The 24,574-nt window shown below is 51.3% G+C and overlaps 2 protein-coding genes and 1 long non-coding RNA gene across 12 annotated transcripts in view; 1 reads left to right on the top strand and 2 right to left on the bottom strand.

Moving 5' to 3' along the window:
- Positions 1 to 161: 161 nt before the first annotated feature.
- On the bottom strand, positions 162 to 21,766 carry DEF6 (DEF6 guanine nucleotide exchange factor). 2 transcript variants are annotated; one of them, XM_060403104.1, is made up of 11 exons: positions 21,631 to 21,766; positions 10,899 to 11,039; positions 10,075 to 10,272; positions 8,174 to 8,410; positions 7,939 to 8,085; positions 3,979 to 4,087; positions 3,492 to 3,790; positions 2,283 to 2,449; positions 1,986 to 2,184; positions 952 to 1,042; positions 162 to 749 (listed from the first exon to the last, which is right to left on the bottom strand). In XM_060403104.1, exons 1-11 carry the CDS (start codon positions 21,724 to 21,726, stop codon positions 526 to 528), a joined length of 1,908 nt encoding a protein of 635 aa, XP_060259087.1. In that variant the 5' UTR covers positions 21,727 to 21,766; the 3' UTR covers positions 162 to 525. The 2 variants fall into 2 exon arrangements, with proteins under 2 accessions (XP_060259087.1, XP_004018816.2); XM_004018767.6 differs by having other exon boundaries at positions 10,075 to 10,260.
- Positions 17,265 to 23,541, top strand: LOC132658237 (uncharacterized). The gene is made up of 2 exons (XR_009597554.1): positions 17,265 to 17,404; positions 18,746 to 23,541. It is a non-coding gene; the product is annotated as an uncharacterized LOC132658237 (long non-coding RNA).
- The window catches only part of ZNF76 (zinc finger protein 76), a 29,570-nt gene continuing 28,426 nt past the window's right edge, over positions 23,431 to 24,574 (bottom strand). For all 9 annotated transcript variants that reach the window (XM_042237001.2, XM_027959160.3, XM_027959163.3 and 6 more), the window contains one exon: positions 23,431 to 24,297. In XM_042237001.2, the coding sequence (XP_042092935.1) occupies positions 24,193 to 24,297 (105 nt within the window). In that variant the 3' untranslated portion in view covers positions 23,431 to 24,192. The remainder of the gene's footprint in view (positions 24,298 to 24,574) is intronic.

The following is a 24,574-nucleotide window of genomic DNA, read 5'->3' as shown; positions in this document are numbered from 1 at the left end:
AAGCACAGGGAAGTGAAGAAACTTGGCCAGTCACCTAGTTGGTAAGTGGCGGAGTGCACTTTCCTAGCCACTGCATTATACCGTATTCTTCCTGGGATCTGTAACTGGACTTAAGAAGAGAGAAAATGGTAGGAGAGATAGACAAGAAACCTGCTGCATAATTTATTCCAACAGCAGTTTTTATTCAGAAGTGTGCCTCCAAACTTGGTGGCAGTCTGGGGACAGGTAGTCCCTGGCTTGCTTGTTGACTCTCTTTCCCAGCCCAGGGCATAGGGCCCTTGGAGTTAAGGCACAGGGTCAAGTTCTCAAGGATCAACATCCCTGACAGCCTCAGTGGTCTGAGGCCTGGGGCTGGGGTGAAAAAAAAAGAACCAGGTTCCAATCCGGGCTGCTTCATGGTCCGAGGGCCTGGGCCCTGGGCACCAGGGCTGCCGCTCCTTCTTCTGCAGAGGCTGGTGTCACCCACAGGCCAGCTGTGGCCAGGTCCTGGTAGGTGTGAGATTGGGGGCAAGAGACTGGCAGAGGTTAGTTTTCCGGTGCCAGGTCCAGTTTATCTTCCTCAGAGGCGGAAGCTGAGCTGGAAGCGTCTTCCTCACCATTGAGGGACTTCTGCTGGTCACTGCTGCTGGGTGAAGGGGTCTTGTTGTCACGGGATCCCCAGCGAGTCAGGCGCTTTAGGGAGGAGTCGCGGCGGGCAAGTAGAGGGGCCTGAAAGCCTGTGAAGGAGCTGCTGGTGGTGGGACGTTTGTCTGGCAGAGAAAAGGCAGGTATGAGGAAGCAACAAGGTGCGCGCAAAGGGGAGAAGTTGAGGGGCTTTACTTCAGCCCTCGGGGAGAGGAGCACCCCCTGACCTGCTGTGCCCTGCTGGCTCTGCAGATGTGGGGGTCTCCCCTCCTCCCTCCCTTGTCCCTCTCCATTCCATGGAAAGCTCCAGGGTCTAACCCTTCTCACCTCCAGGTTTAATAGGATGCATGAGCCGGTTCATCTGGACATTCCAGTGTTTCACGTTGGTACTAGCCTGGCGCAACTTCTGCTGAGCAGCCTGTGGGGGCAGGACCAGTGGAGAGTGGTCAGAGCCAACATCCAAGACAGCAAGTCTCAGCCTTTTCAGGTTCACAGGCCCCTTAGGATCCGACAAAGGCTATTGATCATCTTCCCAGAAAAACTCATGTATGTTCATAAAGAGCTATGTGTATGAACAAAGTTGCCATCCAATTTCAGGGGACTCAAAGACCCTCAAATAGTCAAAGATAATCATAAGTATAGTTTCCACTTATCAAGCAGCTAAAATGTACTAATATCTTACTTAACTTCCAGAGAAGAAGCTAAGAAGCAAATTCAAAAGAGGTTAAGTGACTTGCCCAGGGACAAACATGGAGCTCTGAACCACTGTGTCGCACCACCTGTCCAGGACCTGATGCAGAAACCTCTGCTCCAATGTCCATCTAGCCATTAGCAGCGGCTGCGGGGTGGGGAATCATAGAGGAATTTTCTCTTTTTATGATACTTATTTCTGTGTTTGAATTTTTTTACAATGACCATGTATGCCAACAAAGCAAAATCAAATAAGGAACACTAATAAAAATAAAACATCAAAAGTTTGTCTTTATAAAAAAATCTTCTATGGAGATGTGGGCTCCAAAGAGTGGAACCAAAGTGCAGGGATAGCAAAGTAGGGGCTGGAAGAGCAGGAGGAAAAAAATTTTGCCCAGATGAGTAACAATGATAAAACCAGCAGTTAATGTTTCTTCAGTGCTTACTGAATATTAAGTAGCACGTGCTATCTTGTTTAATCTTCATAGCAATGCAATTACCAGTCCCTTTTCTCAGATGAGGGACTTGGAGCTCAGAGAGGTTAGGCCATTTGTCAGAGGCCACACAGTCAGGTGATGGTAGGGCCTGAGCGATAGAGCTCCAGGGAAGGTTCCAGAGCCTGTGCCGCGGCTCACCCCGCCACCTGCGACCTGTTCCACCCCAGGCCTCACCTCCACGTCCTCGTCGGCCCTCTGCCGGTTCTGCCGCACCTCCTCCAGCTGCTGCTGGGCCTGCTGCAGAGAGCGGCTCTGCAGGGCCATCTCCTGCTGCAGCTCCTGCTTCTCCTGCTGCGCCCGCTCAATGTAGCGCTCCTGTTCCTCCTTCAGCTGCAGCAGCTGCTTCAGCTTCTCCTCCTCCTCCTCTAGCAGTCTGCGGGGTATCCACTGTGTCACCTCCAAGGCTGAGGCACCTCACAGGTGCTCGACAGGTGGGAGGGTGGGGGCGTCAGGGAGGGGCCACCTTTCTACCTGGTCTGAGCGAGGCGCACGGCCTCCTCGTCCTGCCGAGCTTTCACCTCCAGCTGCAGGGCCTCCTGGAGCCGCTGCTGCATCTCCTCCAGCTCCTTGATGCGCTGCTGCTGCCGGGCAGCCTCCTCCTTCTTCAGCTCCATCTCAGCCTGCATGGAGGCCCGGGCCTGAATGGGGGACAGGGAGCCAGGTTAGCAGGGGCCCGGCAGAGGAAGGCTGCCGGTATGCTGCCCTTTCCCCAGGGCTTTGTGAGGCCAGCCCAGCTAGTTATCTCTGGATGAGGGTCTGGGGAGTTCCTTCAGGTCAGATTTTCCTGATCTGATCCCCTTCTGAAAACCTGACTAAGTCTGATGAGGATCAGTGAACCACATGGGGGAAAGGGGCTCAAGTCATTCCCTTTTTAGCACCAGCCTTAATAGTTATTATTATACATTGTAATATAATGTTTCATAATTATAATTAGACTAGTGGTAGCAAGGGAATGACTATAATTATAATTGTGAGAGCAATTATAACTCAAAAGTATTTCCTTAGTTGATCCTCCTTTCCACAGCTCTATAAACCAAGTTCTATTGGCATCAACATGTCACAGGTAACTGAGGCACAGAAAGGCCAAGTAACTTACCTGAGATCACAGGGTTCCTAAGAGGCAGAGTTGGTATGGAACCCACAGTGTCTCGACTCCAGATCTAGATCTCTTAAATCTTAAATCTAATTGCCTCTACATCTCTAGTCCGTCTCCAGGTTCATCCCGCCTTCCTCCCATCCTACCTTCTCCAGACTGGCCTCGTTATAAATTCAGATCAAGTCAGGTCCCACATAGTCCAGCCTCGGTCCAAATTCATCCCCAGACACAAGGTCTTTAGCAGCTCCTCTGTCAAGGTCCCGCCCGCCAGCCAGGTCTCCCAACCTGGCTTCACTCTACACCTATCTCTCCACTCCATCCTTCCCAATTCGTAGGCTCGGGCCCCGCCCCACACCATCTCTCCTCTCAAGCCATCCTTCTGCCAAGTCCCTTACCCTATAGGCCCTGTCCCCATCCCATACCTATCTCTGTCCCCCGCCAAAATCACTCAAGACAAGCCCCACCTCCACGCTCATCCCTCAGTGCGTGGCTCCGCCCCCAGCCCAGGCCCCGCCCCGCGGCGCTCAGCTCCTGGCGGGGGCCTCAACCCTCGGCCCACCTCCTCTGCCCGGGTGCAGCCATACCTGCTCTGCCTCGCGCAGCTGGACCTCAAGCGCCTGCTGGAGCTCCCGGTGCTGGTTGCGGCGCCGCTCCTCCTCCTCCTGCATCAGGCGCTCCGCCTGCCGCTGCGCCTCTTGCAGCAGCTCCAGCTCCTGAAGCTTCCTCTCCTTCTCTTCCTGCAGCTGCTGCAGTCGCAGCATCTCCTCCTCCTTGGCAGCCCGGCGCCTCTCTCGCTGCTCCCGCTGCTCGCGCCGCTTCTGCTTCAGGTCCTTGTGCAGCGACGTCTTCCCCTCGGCCTGAAGCCGGATCGCCGTCTGGATGGCTGCGGAGGGAGCGGGAGGGGCTAGCCGAGGACAGGGGGGCCTCCGGGGGGCCCACCGCCAGAAAGGGGCCTTTGGAGTGGCTCCTATCCAGCCTCCGGCCTCCTGCTGGGCAAAGGGCTCTCACTCTCTTTTCACCGATGAGGCGACTGGGGCCCAGCCAGGTCCAGGCCACCCCGCGAGCACTCACCAGCTGTCCACTCCTGGCGCTGGCGCGTGTCGGAGGCGCTCATCTCATAGGTGCGGGAGGCAGTCTTCACACAGAACATGCAACGCTTCCCCTCTCGGTCGGGCAGCACCTGGGAGAAGGCCCAGACAGGCTGGCTTCACTGGGGTCAAGGGCCACACCTGCCCCAGGGGGGCTCCAGCTCCAGCCCCTACCCCCTTGGCTGACCATCATCTCCTCCTGACACCCCTTCCACCCACTCTGCCAGGAGTCTGCAGGCCGGGTTTGGAGGTTAGTGTCCCCACAACTCTTATAGCCTTTGCGCATTGAAGATGGGACAGCTCTCCTATTACTATCTCTCTGTGGGGCCTACACACAGCGACAACTCAGTGTTTATCCAGATCAGGGCTCAACATCTCTCATGACAGGGTCCTCACTAATGAGACCGTTCATTTCCGCAGAAGCCTGCCTGCTGAGAAAGTTCTCCATTCATTCATTCCACAGATATTCTGTATTGTCTACAGGCCACTCATTGCTCTGGGCATATGGGATACTACTAAGACGTGCCTAACAGACCAAATCCCTGCCTTGCTTAAGCTTACATTCTAGTGGAAAATAATAGCTACCCACTGAGCTTCATGTGTTCTAGAGTCTGTATCAGGCATAGATTATTAGCTCCATCTTACACAGAAAGAAACTAAGTCTCTAAGAGGTCCAGGAACATGCCTGATTCACACTGCATGTTAGTGGTGGAGCTGGATTTCTGCCTAGATCTGTGCTCTTTGCACAATGATAGTTGTTTCCTTACATGACAAAGATGGACACAGCCTAGAATGGCTACAATAATGTTTTTCATGTAAAATAACAAGTGTTAGTGAGAAATTGGAGCTTTCATTTACTACTGGTGAGAATGTAAGATGGTGCGCCACCATGGAAAAGAGTTTGGCTGCTCCTCAAAAATTAAACATAGAATTACTGTGTGATTCAGCAATTCTACTCCTAGGTATGTGCCTTGAGAAGAGAAAATATATATCCACCCAGAAACTTGTACATGGATATTCATAACAGCATTATGCATAATACCAAAATGATGGAAACCACCCAATATCCACCAATGAATGAAGAGATAAACCATATATAGTCCATCCATACAGTGAAATATTATTCAGCCATTAAAAGGAATGAAGTCCTGATTCATGCCAAAACATGCTTGAAAATGTTATACTAAGTGAAAGAAGCCAGACACAAAAGGACAAATGGTGTATGATTCCACTTATATAAGGCTCCTAGAATAGGCAAATTCCTAGAAATGGAAAGCAGAATAGAGGTTACCAGGGACTGGAGGGAAGGGAGAATGAGTTGTTGCTTAATGGGTACAGAGCTGCTATTTAGGATGATAAAAAGAAAAAGCTTTGGAGTGTCCCCACAACTCTTATAGCCTTTGGGATGGTTGGGATAATTGGGATGGTTGGGATAATTGGGATGGTTGGGATAATTGGGATGGTTACATGTGAATGTACTTAATACTACTGAATTGTAATACTTAAAATGATTAAAATAGCAAATTTCATGTTATATATATATGTGTGTATTTTACTATAGTTTTTAAAATTGTTGCCTTAAGCCTTTAAGTAATGGAGAGAATAATAGGAGGAAAAGGGATAGGAAAGGAGAAAGAATAGGGAACTATAGAGTGGCCAGAGTGAAAGCATCAGTCACTCAGTCATGTCTGCCTCTTTGCAACCCACGGACTGTCGCCAACAGGGTCTTCTGTCCATGGGATTCTCTGGGAAAGAATACTGGAGTGAGTTGCCATTTCCTTCTCCAGGGGATCTTCCCAACCAGGGATCAAACTTGGGTCTCCTGCAGGCAGCTTCTTTACTGTCTGAGCCACCAGGGAAGTCCTTATCTGGTCTGTTGCCAAAGGGAATGGAATTTGGGTGAAGGAGAAAGACCTTTAAAGAAGACTTTTAGAAAATTTTGCTGGATAGAGTGAGTCGTAAGTTATCGCCCCTGAAATCTTTAGCAAAGGCCACATCATTCACCAGTGACTTTAGTATTGGATTTGATTTGCCGTTTTGTTTTGTTTTTTTAAAGTGCTGACATAAGCAATCTAAAACAACAACAACAACTGAACAGACATAATGAACCCTAAATAGAGTTACAGTTTCAGAGAAAAAACACAGATTTGTTTGTCAGAGGGTAAGGGATGTAGAAAGAGGGAAGAAAAAGTTGAGGGAGATTAAGTGGTACAAACTTCCAGTTGCAAAATGTGAGTCATGGGTATAAAATGAATAGTGTGGGGAATATAGTCAATAATTATGATTACATAGTTATCTTTGTATGGTGACCTATCATAAGTAGAACTATCGTGGAGATCAGTTTGAAATACATAGAAATATTGAATCATTATGCTGTATAACAGGAATTAACATAGTGTTTCAGGTCAATTATACTTCAAAAACAAACAAACATATCCATAGAAAGAGAGATCAGATTTGTGGTTACCGAGAGGTGGGAAGTGGGCTTGTTGAGGGGATAGGGGAGGAGGAATTGGATGAAGGCGGTCAAAAGGTACAAACTTCCAGATATAAAATAAGAAAGTTTACTAGGGATGTAACATGCAACATGGAAAATATAATTAACACTGCTGTAGATTATATTAAAATATGAGGCTTCCCTGGTGGCTCAGTCGTAAAGAATCTGCCTGCTAATGCAGGAGACTCAGGTTCTGTCCCTGGGTTGGGAAGATCCCCTGGAGAAGGAAGTGGCAATCCACTCCAGTATTCTTGCCTGGGAAATCCCATGGACAGAGGAGCCTGGTGGGCTACAGTCCATGGGGCCACAAAAGAGTCAGACGAAACTTGGCGACTGCGTGTATGCTAAGTCGCTTCAGTTGTGTCCCACTCTGTGTGACGCTATGGACTGTAGCCTGACAGTCTCCTCTGTCCATGGGGATTCTCAAGGAAAGAATACTAGAGTGGGTTGCCATGCCCTCCTCCAGAGGATCTTCCCAACCCAGAGATTGAACCTGCATCTCCTGTGGCTCCTGCATTGGGGGGTGAATTCTTTATGGATAAGTCACCAGGGAAGCTTAAACAACAACAAATGTTATACATAGAAGTTGTTGAGAGAGTAAATCCTAAGATTACTCATCACATAAAAATTTTTTTTTTCTATTTAATTTGGTACCTATATGAGGTGACAGATGGTCACTAACCTTACTGTGCTGATCAGTTTATGATATGTGTAAGTCAGATCACTATACTGTAGACCTTACACTTACACGGTGCTGTATGTCAATAATATCTCAATGAAACCGGAAGGAAAAAATAAAACGTGTTACTTTTCTAAAAGAAAAAAAAAGTGCTGACATGGCTGAGAATGGCCTTGAGGCATTCAGGTATACAGTTGACCCTTGAACAGCTCAGGGGTTAGGGGTACCAAACCTCTGCCTGGTCAAAAATCCACTTATAACTTTAAAGTCAGCCTGGTGGCTCAGGCTGTAAAGAATCCACCTGCAATGCAAGAGACCTGGGTTCGATTCTAGGGTTGGGAAAATCCCCTGGAGAAGGGAATGGCTATCCACTCCAGTAATCTTGCCTGGAGAATTCCAGGGACAGAGGAGAGTCTGGTGGGCTACAGTCCATGGGGTCGCAAAGAGTCAGACACAACTGAGTGACTTTCACTTTCAGTATCCCAGTTATTCCATTTGCAGATTCAACCAACTGAGGATGGTGCAGTACTGTTATGTATTTATGGAAAAAAAAAATCCATGTGTAAATAGACCTACCAAGTTCCAACCCATGTTGTTCAGGGGTCAGTTGTATTTGGGTTGCACTCACCTAAGCAGGAATCTTAGGTGGGGAAGTCACTGGGGCTTCCCGCCTTGCCCTCCTCCTGACCCCTTGCCCTCAGGCTACACCAGAGCCCCTCTGGGCCCTACTCCAGTACGTGCTCCACCCCTTCACCTGCCGCCCTCACCTCCACGCAGCACTGCGCATCCAGTGGGATCACACCCCTCTTCTCCTTGCACTCTTCACTCCCGAAATAGCAGAGGCAGCTGGGCTGCAGCTGGAACCAGCGTTCTGCCCAGTTCCTCCGCAGGTGCCCTCGCTTCCACAGGTAGCCCTGCCAGAGCCAGAGCAAAGTCAGAGGCATCCTCGGCCCCGACCCCACCCTCCTCGGGGTCCACCCCTGGTCCCCAGCCAGGCCTGACCTGCTTCAGGACGTCCTGGATGACCTCCTGGTAGACCTCATGGATGGCCATGCTGAGCGTGTCCCGCGCCACGCCTCGCAGACAGCGGCCTGAGTTGAAGAGCTCCAGGAACTGCCAGACGCTGAGCCCCCCGCTGCTCTGGGCTGCCTGGGCCTCCTGAGCCAGCAGCTCCTCCAGCTCCCCCAAGCCCAGCTCCAAGCTCATGCTGCTGAGCACCTTCTTCAGCAGGTATTCCACCTGGAGGGAAGGAGGGAAGGCTTGGTGGCCGCAGTAGGTGGTGTTTCTGGTGTCGACACCAGGGGTCGCTACCGTCAGGCTCCCAGAGCTAGGGCAGAAGTGACCACGGACAGGGGTTGGCAGGATGGAGGGGTGGGTGCGTGTCAGAGGACTAAATGACTAAACGCGGGTGGACTCCTGAGTAGAGATTTGAGAGGGGATCCTGGGGCCCCAGCTTCAATTCAGATATCCTCTCCCCAAGCTCCAGTCCTTCCTGCCTTGAATTAAGGGCATCGTGAGGTGGGAGCTGAGGACTGAGGGCCAGGCAGAGACAGCGAGTCATAGAAAACGTCAGTGGGGGACAAGGGCCCTCTCGTTCAATCTCCTCACTCTGCAGATGACAAAACTGAGGTTCAAGGGAGGGGGAAGTGACTTGTTTTGAATCGCACAGCAAGTTGGTAGCAGCCAGAGCTCAATTCAGATCGACACCCCATGAGTCCCTATTCCAAGCCCCGGGCCCCAGCCCTGGGGATCGTTCCCTTGTCAGAGGGCAAGGGGATGGGAGGTGGGAGCGAGCAGGGCAGGGACAGGAAGCCTGTTGCAGAGGAACAGGAAGTGGTGGTTGGGGTACATCCTGCTGCAGTTAGTTCACACTGCGTGTTGATCACAAAAGCGAGCAGCTTTCTGGCCTCGGAGAGGCCACCTCGCCCTTGCTGGCAGGGGTCTGACAAAGGTACCCGGCCAGCTGTCTGTGTCTGGGAAGACAGACACACTTCTTTCTGCTGCCCCAACAGCTTCTTGGAAAAACTCTCTGCAGGACTTTCACTCTGGGGGCTACTGGGTCTTGGCTGGGAGTGGGGTGGGGGCACCCCCACTCTTCCCACAGACAGAAGCAAGGGCACGAACCTGAGTGCAGTTAGACAGGCCAAGACCTCTCGTAAATACAGTGGACCACCACACCCCGCCCCCCCGCCCCATTGTGCCCTACTCAAAAGACCTAGATTCGCCCTGGGATCTTTACCAACACCAGAGGGCAGAAAGGGTCAGGAGAAGGCTGAGTGGACAGGGGAGTGGGGTAGTGGAGGGAGGGGGCAGGCTGGCTGCCAAAGGGGTCACCTGCCCCAGCTTCACTCATGAATTGAGAAGGTAGAAGCTGGGTTCTAGGCTGACGTTCCCAGGATGCCCTCTCTCTGGGGTCTGAGCTGAGTCCGTCCTGGCTCCCCTCTATATTGTAGGAGACAAGAAGAGAAAATCTGGAACCAGGACCAGACTTGGCCGCCCACTTGGGAGTGACTGGAGAGATCTCCCTGGAAGGTCTCTATTCCCCTAAAATAGCACCCTTCTCAGTTTGCCACAGTGCCTGAAATCCTGCCATTTGATTTTAAATGTTTTCGTTTCAAAACGCTCAGTAATGTATCAGGCATTCACACCTCTGTGTAAACAGTTTGCAGAATCATTTTCCTACTGTGAGAGCGAGTAGAGCCTTGAAGGAGGTGTAGTTTTGGACCTCCTGGGAGAAGGCATCATTGCTCTGACATGGGCAGTTCTAAGTGTCTGGAGATGAGCGGGTATGACAGGTGGAGAGATAAAGAAGACAGAGGATGTGGGGAAGTAGAGAGACAATTTGGCCTCCTTCATGGTTTTGTTGAAGCCTGACCCTAAGTGATAAAGTCCCTGGGGCTCACCTCATCAGGAACCATGATCAGAGGGTACTTGTCCTCAGACAGGAAGTTGAAGAGGCACCAGAGTCGGAAGGCATCCTGATTGGAGAGCATGCTGTTCCCGTTGCTATCCACCTGGTAGTTCTTCTTCGCCGTCAGGGTCCAGCACAGCTCGTCAAAGTGCTCCTTAACAAAAGCCCCCTCTTCCACCTGCCACCAGGCCTGCAAGTCAGCTGTGAAGGCTGCCTCAGCCCAGCTCCACCACCCAACTAGGCTCCAGCTGGCTTCTCAGCGTCATCTGTTTCCCTGCTCCCCACCCTGCCATGCTGGGACTCTCACCTGAGTAATCCCTGAGCTGATGATCAGGGAGCTGTCTGGCCAACCAGCCTGACCCCCAAATCCCCAGCCCTGCCATATGCATCACTTCCCCGCATCCACATCCACCCAAGTTCCTGATCCATGCTCAGTCCCTCAGGCCGGGGAGAAAGAAGGGGAAGCTCAGGAGGAAATGAACAGTCGAGAAGAACTTGAGAAGACAGTGACCGCTAGGAGGATGGAGGGGACAGACTTAGCAGAGAGCTGGAAAGCGCTTGTAAAATGACAGCTGGAAGCTAGGCAGGGAGGGGTAAAGATCGTGGGGAAGGTGGAGGCTAGGATAGAGAGGAAGGAGCTGGAGTGAGTTTAAAGGGGGGCAAAAAGGGGCAAGTGACGGGGATGTAAGGGTGGAGATGGGGGCATGGGCGGACAGAGGGGACAGAGATGGGGTTCATGGAGGGAGGAGTTGGGGTGGCAAGGAATTAGGGTGCTGGCCAGGTTGGGAAGTGGAGAGAGGTGAAAGGGGCCCTCACCTTGTCCAGGATGTACTTGTTGAGGTAGGGCATGTATCCCTGGCTGGACACGGGACCATCGTCATCATCTCGGAAGTGCTCCTCCAGGGCCACGGGGTCATGAGGGATGTGCAAGACGGTGTACAGGTTGTGGGACAGCACCTGAGACAGAGGGGAGCTTACCTTCCTGAGCCCTGGCCGAGCTGGGCCACAGGGCTGCTCCCACCGCCCCTGTCGTCCTCACCCCCATCCTGGCTAAGCCTTCTACACACATTATTTAGCTCAATCATAACTAAAACTTCTCTCTCCCCCTCTCTCTCTTTGTATATATATATACATACATATGCATATATACACATATACACACACAAAGAATAAAAAGTCCGTCTAGTCAAAGCTATGGTTTTTCCAGTAGTCACGTATGTATGAGAGAGTGGGACTATAAAGAAAGCTGAGCACCGGAGAATTGATGCTTTTGACCTGAAGTGCTGGAGAAGACTCTTGAGAGTCCCTTGGACTGCAAGGAGATCCAACCAGTCCATCCTAAAGGAAATCAGTCCTGAATATTCATTGGAAGGACTGATGCTGAAACTGAAACTCCATTCTTTGGCCATCTGATGCAAAGAACTGACTCACTGGAAAAGACCCAGATGCTGGGAAAGATTGAAGGCAGGTGGAGAAGGGGACAGAGGATGAGATGGTTGGATGGCATCACCGACTCAATGGACATGAGTTTGAGTAGGCTCCAGGAGTTGGTGATGGACAGAGAGGCCTGGTATGCTGCAGTCCATGGGGTCGCAAAGAGTCAGACACGACTGAGTGACTGAACTGAACTGAACACTTACAATGGAATGTATTCAGTCATGAAAAACTGAATGAAATCTTGCCATTTGCAACAACATGGATGGACCTTGAGGGCATTATGCCAAGTGAAATAATCGGACAGAGAAAGACAAATACAGTATGATCTCATTTATATGTGGAATTTTTAAAAAGGGAAAAGAAGAGATTCACAGATACAGAGAGCAGATTGGTGGTTGCAAGAGGTATGCAGTGGTGAGTGAAACGGATGAAGGTGCTTAAAAGGCACGAACTTCCAGTTTTTAAATACGTCATGGGAACATAATATATAGCATGGTAACTATAATGAGTAATACTGTATGCCATCTGAAAGTAGCTAAGAGAGTAGGTCTTAAAAATTCTCATTGCAAGAAAAACAATTTTTTTAAACCGTGCATGGCAATGAATGTTAACTAGGCTTCTCATGATCATTTCACAACATATACAAATAAAGAATCATTACATTGTACACCTGAAATTAAAATGTCAATTATACCTCAATAAAAAACAAAAAAGTAAAAACATATGCACTTGCTATGCAATAAGAACTGTGCTCAGTACTTTGCATATATTTCCCTTAACACCCAGAACAACTGTTAACATCTTCATTTGACAGATGAAAAAGACCCCTAAACTCTGAGATATTAAGTAATTCACACAAAGGCACAGAGCTGGCAGGGCTGGGATTCAAACCCAGGCAGCCATGCCCTTTGGCACTCATTAGGCAGGTGTGTTCCCTTTCTGCAGACGGGAACACGGAGGTTCAAGGGACTCAGTTACTTGCGCAAGTACTCAGTGAACAAGAGCCTGAGATTCCAGTTCAGCTCAGCAGATCCCAGGGCTCAGGGGCAGAAACCTGACATCTACCGTCAGAGACTCAGGGTCAGGCTGAATTGCACCTGGAGTCCAGTGAGCCTGCTCCAGGAAAGGCGTGTTCAGTTCCAACAACTGCCCTTCTAAAGATGGAAGGGAGCTGGAGAGGGAGCCAGGAAGGGGCACAAGAAATGGTCCAGGGGGTGTGGATGACAAGGCTAAAAGGGATGACGGCGGGGTAAATGGGTAGGTTAACAAATCCATCATATTAGCAAAGAGGTTGAAGCTTCAACAAGGAGATCAGGAAAAAAAATAAAACTGTCTTGGTGTAATTCTGTGATAGCACTTATCACAGAAAGTGTGAATGAGGAAAAACTGTCACCTATTCTGTGCCAGCCACTGTATGAGGTGCTTTCTATACCCCAGATCTAATCTCGGTGACCATGATATCCAGACATTAGTGTCCCTGTCTTCCAGATGAAGATGCTCAGGCTTGGAGACGTTAAGAATAAGTGGCAGAGGGACTTCCCTGGGGGTCCAGTGGCTAAGACTAAGACTTCACAGTTCCAGCCTGGGTTCAATCCCTGGTTGGGGAACTAGATCCCACATGCCACAACCAAAATTCAAGATCTCTCCAACCCCATGCCACAACTAGGACTTGGCATGGCCAAATGAAAAATATTTTTAAAAAGTAGGTGTCAGAGCTGAGGTTGGAAACAGGTGTTCCTGACTCTGAAGGCAGCTTCCTTATTAAAATATTGACCTCACCTTCATCCCCCAACTATACAGTAAACTCTGGAGACAACACTATGTCTTCTTATGCACACCCAAGGTAGTCGATAAATGCTGTATTCAAGGGCTGCTTCACCACCAGCAGTTCAGCTTGGAGGCAGCTCCTCTAAGGCAGGAGCTGGCAACACCTCCCAGCTGGCGTGCCTACTGTCTTGGTTTCCTTGTTCTCTTTTGTGAGAGGAGAGGGACAAGGGTTTGAGACTTCTCCGCAATGTTTTCCTGAGCCTCAGGTTCAACTCAGCAAAGTGGGAAGCTGGGGGGCCCAGTGAGGAAATCAGTATTTCTCTTTTCCCTCACTTCCCCCGCCTGAGCAGTTATCTGTGGCCCCCACCCCAACTCTCATTCCCATCATCTTCAAATTATCTCATGTGCCATCTATAGCTTTGCTTTTCTCTTATTCTAAAGGACATCTGGAGTTTCTTCCTGATGAACTCCGCCCTCTTTCCTTATTTTGGTAATGCAGCCTTGACTTTCCTTTGAGAAATACCTCTCCTCCATTTTCGGGGTCTGTGGTATTAGCCGTTTGCACCCCTACCCCATCTGGCTGCATGGCTGGGCACTTTTGAGTCACGGTGTTTGGTTTGAGAATGCACATGACCAATTCTAGGCCACTGAGAAGCAGTCCTGGGATTTTTGCTTCCTCTAGTGGAGAAGAGGTATATTCTTTCCATGGGTAAACCTGGAAAGAGTTAAGGTGCTAGAAGACAGACGCAGCTAACATCTTTCCCACCCTGAATATTCATTGGGAGGACTGACGCTGAAGCTGAAGCTCCAAAACTTTGGACATCTGATACGTAGAGCCGACTCACTGGAAAACACCCTGATGCTGGTAAAGATTGAAGGCATGAGGAGAAGGGGGTGGCAGAGAATGAAGTGGTTGGATGGCATCACTGACTCAATGGACATGAGTTTGAGCAAACTCTGGGAGATAGTGAAGGACAGGGAAGCCTGGCATGCTGCAGTCCATGGGGCCGCAAAGAATCGGACACCACTGAGCGACTGGACGACAACAACAAGGACAGAGAATACTATCAAGCTATCAAGCCAATAAAGAGAGTCGTCATCTGAGGACCTAGATCCAGCCAAGCCTGAAGCCAATACTATGCTAGGAGTTTCGTTTATGTGAGCCAAGATATAACATCTCCCTTAAGCTATTTTGAGTTTGGTTTCTACCACCTATAATCAGAGAAGACATGATTAACACATCTATGGTCATAGGATACTAATCCACACTCCAAGAGGTGCTGCTGCTAAATGCTTGCACTTAAAATCCAGAGTGACCAACACAAGAGAAATACCCACTTCTGAAGAGACAGGTGTTATTCTAAGTTTCACACACTTCTACCTGCGGTCTCCTGGCCTCTTTTCAAATTACCCATGTCCTTATGTTTCTTCGAGTTTCCTAGAGCACCTCTTTGAGGAAGCTTCCTGCATAGCCCAGCCAAATGCTACACTCCAGTGAAGGGGGGAACATGGAAGGCCAGGGACCTTCACTTTCTAGTTGTGAGGCCTTGAAGAAACTTCTTCACTCCCTGAGCCTCAGTTTCATTGTCAGTAAAATGGGATAATACCCACCATGCAGAGGGCCTGTGAGGGCAGAGTAAGATGATATATAGATAGAGAGCCAGAGCAAATATAAGTTCTCTCCTTGTATAGTAAGTGTGATTTTTTTTTAACCTAACAAATTAACAAAGATGCAAAAGACTGATACTACAAGAATTGAGGAGATTGTGGAGAAATGGGGATTCAAATGCCCTACTGTCAAGGTGTGAATCAGTAGTCTTTCTGGAGGGCAAGACTCTATTAGATGTAAAATTGGGCATGACCCCAGCATTTTTAATCATCCAACCTACAGATGCTCAAGGGAACAGAGCTAACTGTACAAGAATGCCCACTGAACCACTGTTTAGACTATAAGGCATTGGGAAATGCCTGGCAGTTCAGTGACTCGGGCTCCGACTTTCCTGTGAGTGGTGCACAGGTTTGATTCCTCATCAGAGAACTAAGATCTTACATGCCCTGGCACAATCTGCCACCCCCGCCCCCCCCCCCCAAAAAAAAAGAATATATAAGGCATTGGAGACAGCCTGAGCCTCCTCCTTCGAGAGGACAGGTATACCACATCATGGACCTGTGTGTGGTTGAAAACTTTTACTTCTACCACATGTGTGCTTTTGGGCAAGTGATTTTTAACTTCCCCAAGATTTTAGTCTCCTCTTTGAGGAAAATAAGGGGGCCTGCTCCACGGGGTGTTTTAGAACAAAGTGCTCAGCACATCACCTCGCACACAGTGCAATAAAAGGTATTGCTTAATAAAGGTTGTGAGCTATTTTTATTATTATGTTTGTGTGAACAGACATGGAAAGATATGTATACTATACCGGCAGGTGGAAAAAAGTATGCTCTAGAATGAAATATCTCTAAAACAATATGCGTGCAAATATTAGGTTGAACCATTTTAAACTGCTATTTGAGTAGGCCAAAACAATCAAATGTCAGCAATTTCATATGGTTCAATCTAACGTGTTTATTTGTACATAGAAAAAAATCTAGAAGACTCAGCAACTGTTAACAACCATCACCCCCACCCAGGGAGGGGAGGGACTTTCACCTTCTTTAACACTATTTTTGTCTTTGAATTTTTTTTTAACCAGTAAAACATATTTTACTTTTATAACAAATTTCAACCTCTTTAAAAAGCACAATTTTCTGTGCCGGGAGCATATATTGTTTTTATTACAAAAAAATTTAAGCTCTAGTGATAAAAAACAAAGGGTGCCATTAACCACTGTTATTAATGTACCCTGCTATTAAGTTGCTTTGTAATAATGTTCTTTTGCTCTTTCTTGTTTGTGTGAGCTTTTCTGGCTGTTCTACCTTCCTTGAGGGCAGCAAGGACTCTCATCTTAACCTTGACTCCAGAGCTCAGCAGTGCATCCCCTACATGCTCAAGGTTTTTGATTAAACTCCCCTGAAGTCTAACGTAAGTGCTGCAGTGGTTTTCCAAGGTTCTCAGGGTGAAATCTTGGAGTCCTTCCAGAGATTTCACTTTATACCTTCTGTGACCTCATCCCTCTTGCTCCCTTCTGTCCAGCCACTCTGACCCCTTAGATGTTCCCCGGACACGCCAGGCACGCCCTTGTCTCAGGGCCCTGGCACTTGCTATTCCTTTAGCCTGAAACATTCTTTGTCCTGGCCACGACACGGCTCACCCCCTCTCCACCTTCTTGGGGGCTGCGGGCTTCTCTGACCACCTTATTTAAATCTGAAATCCCACCCCCTCTACTCCCCACACTCCCTATCCTCACTTCTGCTCTATTTTTCCTCCTTGTCACGTATCACGAGTTCTGACTTACTGTGTTTACTCATCTGCCTTCTCTGACTAGAATGGTCAACCCACGGGTGCGGGGTTTTGTCTTTTTTATTTTATTCACTGCTGTACCGCTGGGTCTGGCATAACAGGATACTCAATAAATACCTACTGAATGAACTTCAGCGCTTCAAGAGAAGAAATGGGAAAAACACAAAAGTCAGATGGAAGTGGACTGAATCTACACTAACCTCGCTGGGCTTTAGTTTCCACACCTCTAAAAATGGAGTTCAAGGAGACTTTGCAGGCCTCCTCTCCCGCCCAGGACAGGAGCTGCCCCCCGGCAGCACACAGCTGTCTGAACCGTTCGTCTCCTGGGTTCGCTGGCCCACGCTGTCCTCTAAGAACTCTGTCGCTTGTACCTTATGCCAGTGGAATTTGAGGAGCCCCGGGCAGAGGCTCTGACCCTTGTGAGCTCTCAGGACAAAGAGGAATCAAAGGCTCCAGACACTGAGGGTTCAGGGCCTCTCCCTGGAGAAACCAGCTGACCTCAGATTGCCAGGCTTCCTGTGCCCGGCGCGGGGTGGCGGGGAGGGGAGGGAAGGGGCTGGGGGCGGGCAGAGGGCGTGGCCAGAGAAGCGTCCTGCAGGAAGGGAAACGGCGGCGGGAGCGTGCGCAGCAGTCACCTGCCGATTTCAATCACTCCTTAGCCCTGGAGGAGGGGACGTTCCTTATCCTGCTTTTACAGAGGAGGAAACCGATGCTCAGAGAGGTGAACTGTCTTCTTTAGAGTCAAGGTCTGACCCTAGAGCCCTACACTAGGTCTCTATGCAACATGGGCTCAGATTAAGCATCAGAATCACCTGGGGAGCTGGTTGAAACTGAAATCTGCCAGGGCCCGCCCAGACCTACCGACTCAGAGTTTCCAGGGGTGGGGTCCAGGTGTCTGCAGTTTTCACAAGTTGCCATTTGGGCTCCCCCAGAGAGGGCTCTTTTTCTCCCCCACCCACCTAGGCAGCCCCTGACCTCTGGGTTGGCAGCCATTGACCTTTGAGAGGCATCATTTATTCACTGTTTCCTCTGTAGGCTGTGGGGGAGTGGTTCTCCCCTGGGGGCATGTGGGGTATGTGTGTGTGGGGGGCGGTGGTTCTCCCCTGGGGGCATGTGGGGTGTGTTTGGGGGGCAGTGGTTCTCCCCTGGGGGCGTGTGTGTGTGTGTGTGTGTGTGTGTGTGTGTGTGTGTATGTGTTGTGTGCAGCTCAGTCATGTCCGGCTCTTTGTCACCCCATGGACTGTAGCCCACCAGGCTTCTCTGTCTATAGGATTTTCCAGGCAAGAATACTTAGAGTGGGTTGCCATTTCCTTCTCCAGGGGATCTTCCCAACCCAGGGATCGAACTTGCGTCTCTTGAGTCTCCTGCATTGGTAGGCGGGTTCTTTACCACTGGTGCTACCTGGGAAGTTCCCTAAAAACTTAAGTGCAGCGATACAATGGGTGCCAGGCCCATGATCCTGTAGTTCTTAGACTTCAGGAGTAGATGAAGATACAGAGCATCTGGGCATCCTTAAAAGTACCGATCACTAACTGCAAAGAGAATGACTAATTTCCCTCTTTTATATGGCCTGTAGTCTTTAAATGTATCCAGGTGCTGAGTGATTCTTTTAAAATGTATAGATTCTTTTTAAGAGTCACTGAATATATTTTTCTCAACCAGTGGGTACTAAAGCAAAACTACTGTCATGAGGGAGGAGCACCAGGAATTTTAAAAGGGGAGACTCTCTGGATTGGCTGTGTGCCTGTTGAGAGCAAGAAGGGGCTGGAGGGATTGGGTATAGGCATCAAAGGAAAGATGGAGGCTCAGAGAAGGAAGCAGAGAGGAGAGGCTGTGTCAGGATCAATTTCACCTACTTGATATATACTTTGTTAAAATTTACTTTCCTAGGCTGGTTGGAGAGCTTGTGATCCCCAGTTCAGCCCTTGGGCTTTATAGCTCAGAGCTGGGCAGTGACTTGCCTAAGGTCATCCTGCTGGGGAACAATATAGGTATTGGCCTGTATGGCTCTGAGTCAAGGGCTCTGTATCACTGAATCATCCTTCCCTCCTTCACACTCTAGACTGAGAAGACCACGACCACAGCAGGCAGAGGTCCGGGCAAAGCTGAAGACCTGTCATCAGATTCCTGAACTGGAGTTGTTATTAACTTCCCTTCACCTAGAGGAGGACATCCCTGGTGGGCTCAGCAGTAGAGAATCTTGCCTGCAATGCAGGATACCTGGGTTTGATCCCTGGGTCAGGAAGGTCCCCTGGAGAAGGCAATGGCAACCCACTCCAGTAATATTGCCTTTAGAATCCTGTGGACAGAGGAGCCTGGCAGGCTGCAGTTCCTAGGGTCGCACTGAGTTGGACACGTCTAAAGCAGCAGCAGCACCTAGGGAAAGGCTGTTGTCCCTCTCCAGAGGAGGTAGAGCCCAAAACTCAGAGGCTGTCAGTGGGCACGACTCCCTCCCTGGGCCCCAGGACTGCCCTGAGTGCCAACTAGAGGCTCAGGATTCTGGGACCCCACAGACTCAAGGAGGAAAGGCCCCAGTTCACCCTCCCTGCCTTGCCTCTGCTCCTGCTGGTCAAGGGGAAGTGGTAGGCCTCCTAAGATCCTCATTGACACACGCCGCTCTAACCATACACCTAGTCTCAGACCCCTCAGCGAAGACAATCCTGACTCCTTGGGGGTACTTCTCAGAGGATTTGCTGTTCTTCCTCCTCCTCCTGGCCCCATCTGGGCTCTGCCCAGGACGGCTGGTGGCAGCCTTTCTGCCAACATGTTGGAGAGAAGTGGGTGACTGTCCCAGCTTGCTCTGGGCTTGTGCAGGTCCCCTGGCCTCTTCCCAAAAGAGGATGCCAAGGCCAGGGACAGTTTTGATGAGTACAGCCTGACCCCAAGGTCTTTTCCCTTCTTACCCAGTCTTTCCGGGGAGGGAGTGTGCCCTGCTCATCTCTATCTCTCATCTGCTTCTTCCTCTGCCTTCTGACCACTTCTCTATTGCTCTTCTGCCTTTCCGGCATCCCCACCCCCAGAACTATCACTACTTCCTCCCATCCCAGGCTCTAGTATCATGGGCTGGTGGGAGAACTGCCTTCCTCATCTTTCTCTCCTATGACAGGGGCCCTGCGGTTGCTGGTCCACCTGCCGCCGGGCCTGAGACTCCCACTGCTACTTGAGTTCCCAGAATAGACACGTTTTCTGTTGATGGGTTGAAATCTACCACTAATCCTGTGTGACCGCAGAAGCTGCTGGCAGTGGGCTCATTGTGAGCTGTGATGTGGTACAAAGACAGTGGATGGATGGTTCGACTATGCATCCTCCCCATGCAGTCTTCCTTGTAAATACTCAATGGGTGGGGGTGGGGGAACAGGCATCTGCCCAGGTAGAGGCCAAGACAGACGCTCCAACTAAGAGGCTTACTGGCTGGTGGGCTCAGGAAATCTAAATGCAGTACCTTCCATTTGTGAGGGAAAGAGAGACCCTGGAGGTGTCACAGGGACCACAGCTAACGGAGTGGTGGAAAATGGAGACAACAAACTATGGAGGCTGGGATTGTTCCTGGAAGATATTAAAGGGGCAACATGGGAGGCGGATATAGGACATGGAGTTTCTGCAAGGATGGGTTTTGGATGATCTGCTTTTCCTCTGTCTGCCCTGCAGCGCTCACTAGACTACATAACCTGCAATAAGAGGATTTAAGTAGAATGTGAGGAAGAATCTGCCTCTTGGGAGATTCTCTCAGATGATCAAAGGTGGTCGTGGACTCTCCTTCCTGGGAGAGCCAAGAATCGTTTACTAGATGCTGACAAGTCTGGCTAAGGGGCCGATTATGGGATAGGACCAGTTTGGGATATCCAAGTTCATCATGTCCAAGTTCAGCAAAGTAGAGGGAGGGGAAACAATGCCTATCCTGTCCCATTCATTTCTCAGGTTTCCAGGCACCTGCTCAGTCATTTAGAATGGAGGTTTCCTTGAGACTATACTCCTCCTTTGCCGGGGGAGGGGAGGGCGGCAGGAGAAGATACAAGAGTCTGTGGCCTAGCCTCATGCCAGGCGCATACCTGGTGCTCAGTAATATTTGTCGAGTGAATGAATGAGCCCCTAAGGCAGACCCCAGAGGGCTGAGGCTTCCCTCATCCTGTCCCCGTGTTCCCCGGCTCCAGTGGCCTGGGGCCTTGCTTCTTGCCCACTGACGAGGGTGAAGGCAGCACTAACCCAGGAGTGCAGGACAGAAGCTTTTTGGTCTCCCAGGAATTATCTAGGACCAAGCAATGAACTTCAGGGCAATCACTGATGGGGCTCTTCCTGGACTCAGATTCTACCCCTTCCCTGCTAGAAGTCTCAAGGCCTAAGGTAAGTTTCCCAACCTGGTGGGCGTGAGGGGGTTGGTGAATGGCAGTATGTTGGGGTCTTCAGTCCTTGCCCCTTCCCAGTTCTGTCCCGCCTAGGAGGCAGGGTACAGAGTAGATGCTCTCCTGCCAAGGGCGACTGAGCCCTTGGGGCCACGAGAGGTTCTTAAACCCTCTCTCTCAGCTCCGGGAGGAAGTGACTGACAAGTACTAGCCAACTGTCTCTTCAAAGCCAGGAGGAAGCAGCAGGAGGGAGTAAGGTGCATGCCCAAGCTTGACTCCGGGGAGACGTGTGCTCATCACATGGAATCTGGGATGTAGCTTGGCTCATGGCCCTCAGAACCCCATGATGCCGCCTCTGCTCTCCTGAGAATTTGGGTCGGGGCTCTGGACCATGGCCCTGCACACACCTCACTGGGGCTGGATGGTGGGCAGCAGCCTCTACCGGGTCACGTCACCCCAGTTACCCAGCACCGGCCCCCCACCCTTCCGGGGCCCCTGGCTAGCTGCGGTGCCCCTGGAGGAGCACAGGGTTCATGCCTAGCTCCCAGGAAGCAGGGGCTGCTGAGGCGCATCTGCCAGCCTCCCCTGTGCCCCAGGTGCCCCTCACCTTGAGCTGGGACTTGGAGACCTTGCCGCTCTTCTCCACGTCCAGCGCGGTGAACGCGTACCAGATGGACTTAAGCAGCTCCTTGCGCAGGGCCATGGCTGAGGCGCCCGCCCGGCCCAGGGGCGGCTCTGACACCAAGATCCGGTTTCAGGAAATGCAAACGGCAGCAGAGACCGCAGCAGGGCCCGCGGCACGGACCAAGAGCTCCACCTGCCTGCTCTCGTGGGCTCCCGCGCTGGCAGGACCCAGCCTGTTGCTCAGTGGCCCCGCTCCCTGCTTGGGACTGGGGACCAAGCCCTGGGAAGCTATGGCCCCAGCTCTGTTCAACCTAGTTCCCTGGGCCTGAGGCCCTTTGGGAGCCTCCTCAGCCCCCGAGCCTCCTGGGCCCCCAGAGGCAGCTTGCTGAAGGAAAAGCGAGCCCGTCCTGACTTTGGAGTCAGACAGCAAGGGGCAGGTCCTGTACCGATCCCACACTTACCAGGTGGGAGGCTCTGGATGAACAACGTAACCTCTTCAAGCAGCTTCTCATTGGTAAAGCAGGAGAAATGCTCACCTCATAGACTGTAAAAAGGTCCGAGGATGGGTGTAAAGCTGGGTTAGGCTCTGGGTAAAGCATTTCTTTTAAGGCCGTCTAACACTACTGTGGTGGCGGGGCCCTTCCCACCACCACCAATACGAACTTGGAGGAGGAACTGGGCCAGGGTGCCTCTCTAGGTTGGGAGGACTTGGCATGTGATTGGCCGCTTCCTTATCCCCTGGCCTTGGCTCTTAACAAGGCACCCAGAGGACTGCCCCCTCTGAGGCCCAGTGGCTCTGACCCAGAGACTCTGAAGCTCATGGGATGAGCCCCGTGGTGGGGCCCAGCTTCCAGGGCGCTGGGAGCAGGAGGGTGGGGACCCAGGACCCTCCACATCAGTGCTTCTGTTTCTTTAGACTCAGTACCTGTGAGGGCTGGTGCATACTCCTGCCACCAACAGTGGCCTTGGATGTTGAAGGTAACTGAAGCACCCCTACTCGGGGGCATGCCCCAGCACCTGTCCTTCCAAGGAGCAAGTGCAAAGGAGAGTTTGCTAGGCATCCCCTAGGATGCCTGTGTTGGAGAGGGGGGCACATCCGTGACAGTGGAGGAGAGGAAAAGAGACACCTCTACCTGCAATGCCTGTGATGCTCCCAAGCAGGAGGGGTCAAAGCCACGCGTTCTCTCCATCACCTGCCTTTCCTGCATTCCACCGTTCCCGCCAGGGCTGGTCTGGTCCTACCGCATACTTTTCAGGAGACTCCAGCTGTGTCTTCGGACTTCCACAGCATGGTCCCAGACACCTAGGTGGGTACCCCCAGAGCTGGGTATCGAAGCTGGCACTTCAGCACCAGGGCAGCAGAGCCATCAGAGATTTTGGGTGCCTTGGCAAGGGTACCCCCAGTCGGTGGGGCTTTGCTCACTTGGAGCAGTGGACTGTGTGCTATGTGTAGAGAAGTGGTTGGGTCTGGAGGGGCTGTGATGACGTATCACAAGGCAAAGTAGAAAAAAACAGAGTTCCTCCACCCTACTCATCTTGAGGCTTGAGATCCAACCAGAGCCTGGAAGCAGCGGTCACACTGGCCTTGTTTGGCTGCCTGGAGCCCACCTGCTCAGCTGCAGGCAGGAAGCCACCGGCCACTCCCTGGGGCTTCTCACATTAGGGCTTCCTTCCCCGGCACTCCTGGGAGGGCAGGCCCTACAGTCCGACACTGAGGCTGCGTGAGGTCTGTGCCCCTGGCACCAGGGCCCAAAGCTGAAAGGAGGGAGGAAAGACCCAGGTGGAAACTTGGAACTTTTATTAAATACTCATTCACCCATTTGCCACCACCATCCAGAGCAGGAAAAAAAATTATCAAAATGGAATTAAAAAAAATAAAACAAATTACACCCAATCCCCAGTATGTACAAGGTCATTCCTGGCCTCTCTGCCACAGCTGCAGAGAGGCTGGGGAGCAGCCAGGGTGGGCGTGGGGCTGGGCACCTATCTCCAGCCATGGGCCCCTGAGCAACTCTGACGGTGGTGGCAGAAAGTCCCTGCTGCCAAGGGGCCAGACACCTCGACTGGCCTCCGGGGAGGTGTTTATTGCTGGGAGGGGCAGGGCTGGGCCCGCTCTGCCCCTACTGGGCGCAAGAGCTGTCTGACTGCTCCCAGAGTGGGCAATGACCAGTTGGAAGTAGAGGACCAGTCCCAAGAGCAGCCCCAATCGCCACCTGAGAAGGGGGATGGACCGAGGGCAGGATGGTTGTTTTCCAGAGAGGAGAGAGGGTGCTCAGCTGATTCTGGGGGGAGGACACCCCAGTGTAGCCTGCAGATCAAGCTCGTCCTCCTTAGCTCCTGAGGATGATGCACTCCCTGACTCCAGCTGCCTGGCCCTCCTTGGGGGCAGGGCTCCTGTGCCCTTCAAGCCGTTTTCTTGCTGCCTTCTTGCCCCAGAGACCTTTGTGGCCACCTGCACGTCAGCCACAGCCTGGGCCCTTGGAGGCAAGGATGCCTGTGCAGCCCGGCGCCTCCTTCAGTGTGGTGTGGGACGCAGCCCTCGGGCTCAGCAGCCGCTCTCTGACTCTGCGGTCTCCAGGGTCGCCGCCCCCTGCTGCATGGCAGCGGTGGCCACGCTGATAGCCTCCTCTAAGGTCTGCTGCGCCTCCAGCTGTGGAGAAGGAAGGAGAGAGTGAGACTCTCCCTCCCAGGGCCCAGTGGTAGGGTATGTGGTCTACTTTCTTGAATGTCCTCCGCCCACCCAGTGTCACACACACCTGAGCACTCGGTAGGGCCCCAGGAAACAGAAGTTCACTGATAGAACCCTATTAGGCTAGGCATGGTGAGGAGCCATGGAACGGTCCAGGGTCAGACAGAGCAGCTTGCTGATGGAAGGGGAATGGCGGGCTGGAATAATCATCTACTTCAGCCCCCTTATTTTCCAGATG

This window comes from Ovis aries, chromosome 20 (genome assembly GCF_016772045.2).
Source record: "Ovis aries strain OAR_USU_Benz2616 breed Rambouillet chromosome 20, ARS-UI_Ramb_v3.0, whole genome shotgun sequence".
NCBI classification, from domain to species: Eukaryota; Metazoa; Chordata; class Mammalia; order Artiodactyla; family Bovidae; genus Ovis; species Ovis aries.
Note: the sequence above shows the minus strand (reverse complement) of the source record. Positions and strands in the feature narration are given on the sequence as shown.

Excerpts from the sequence above, each read along its gene's own strand:
- DEF6 (XM_060403104.1), bottom strand. The coding sequence starts at position 21,726 with ATGGCCCTGCGCAAGGAGCTGCTTAAGTCCATCTGGTACGCGTTCACC. Across the intron at positions 10,273-10,898 it reads ACAAGTACATCCTGGACAAG|GCCTGGTGGCAGGTGGAAGA; the intron begins GTGAGGGCCCCT and ends GCTGACTTGCAG. Across the intron at positions 8,411-10,074 it reads TGATCATGGTTCCTGATGAG|GTGGAATACCTGCTGAAGAA; the intron begins GTGAGCCCCAGG and ends CCTTCCCTCCAG.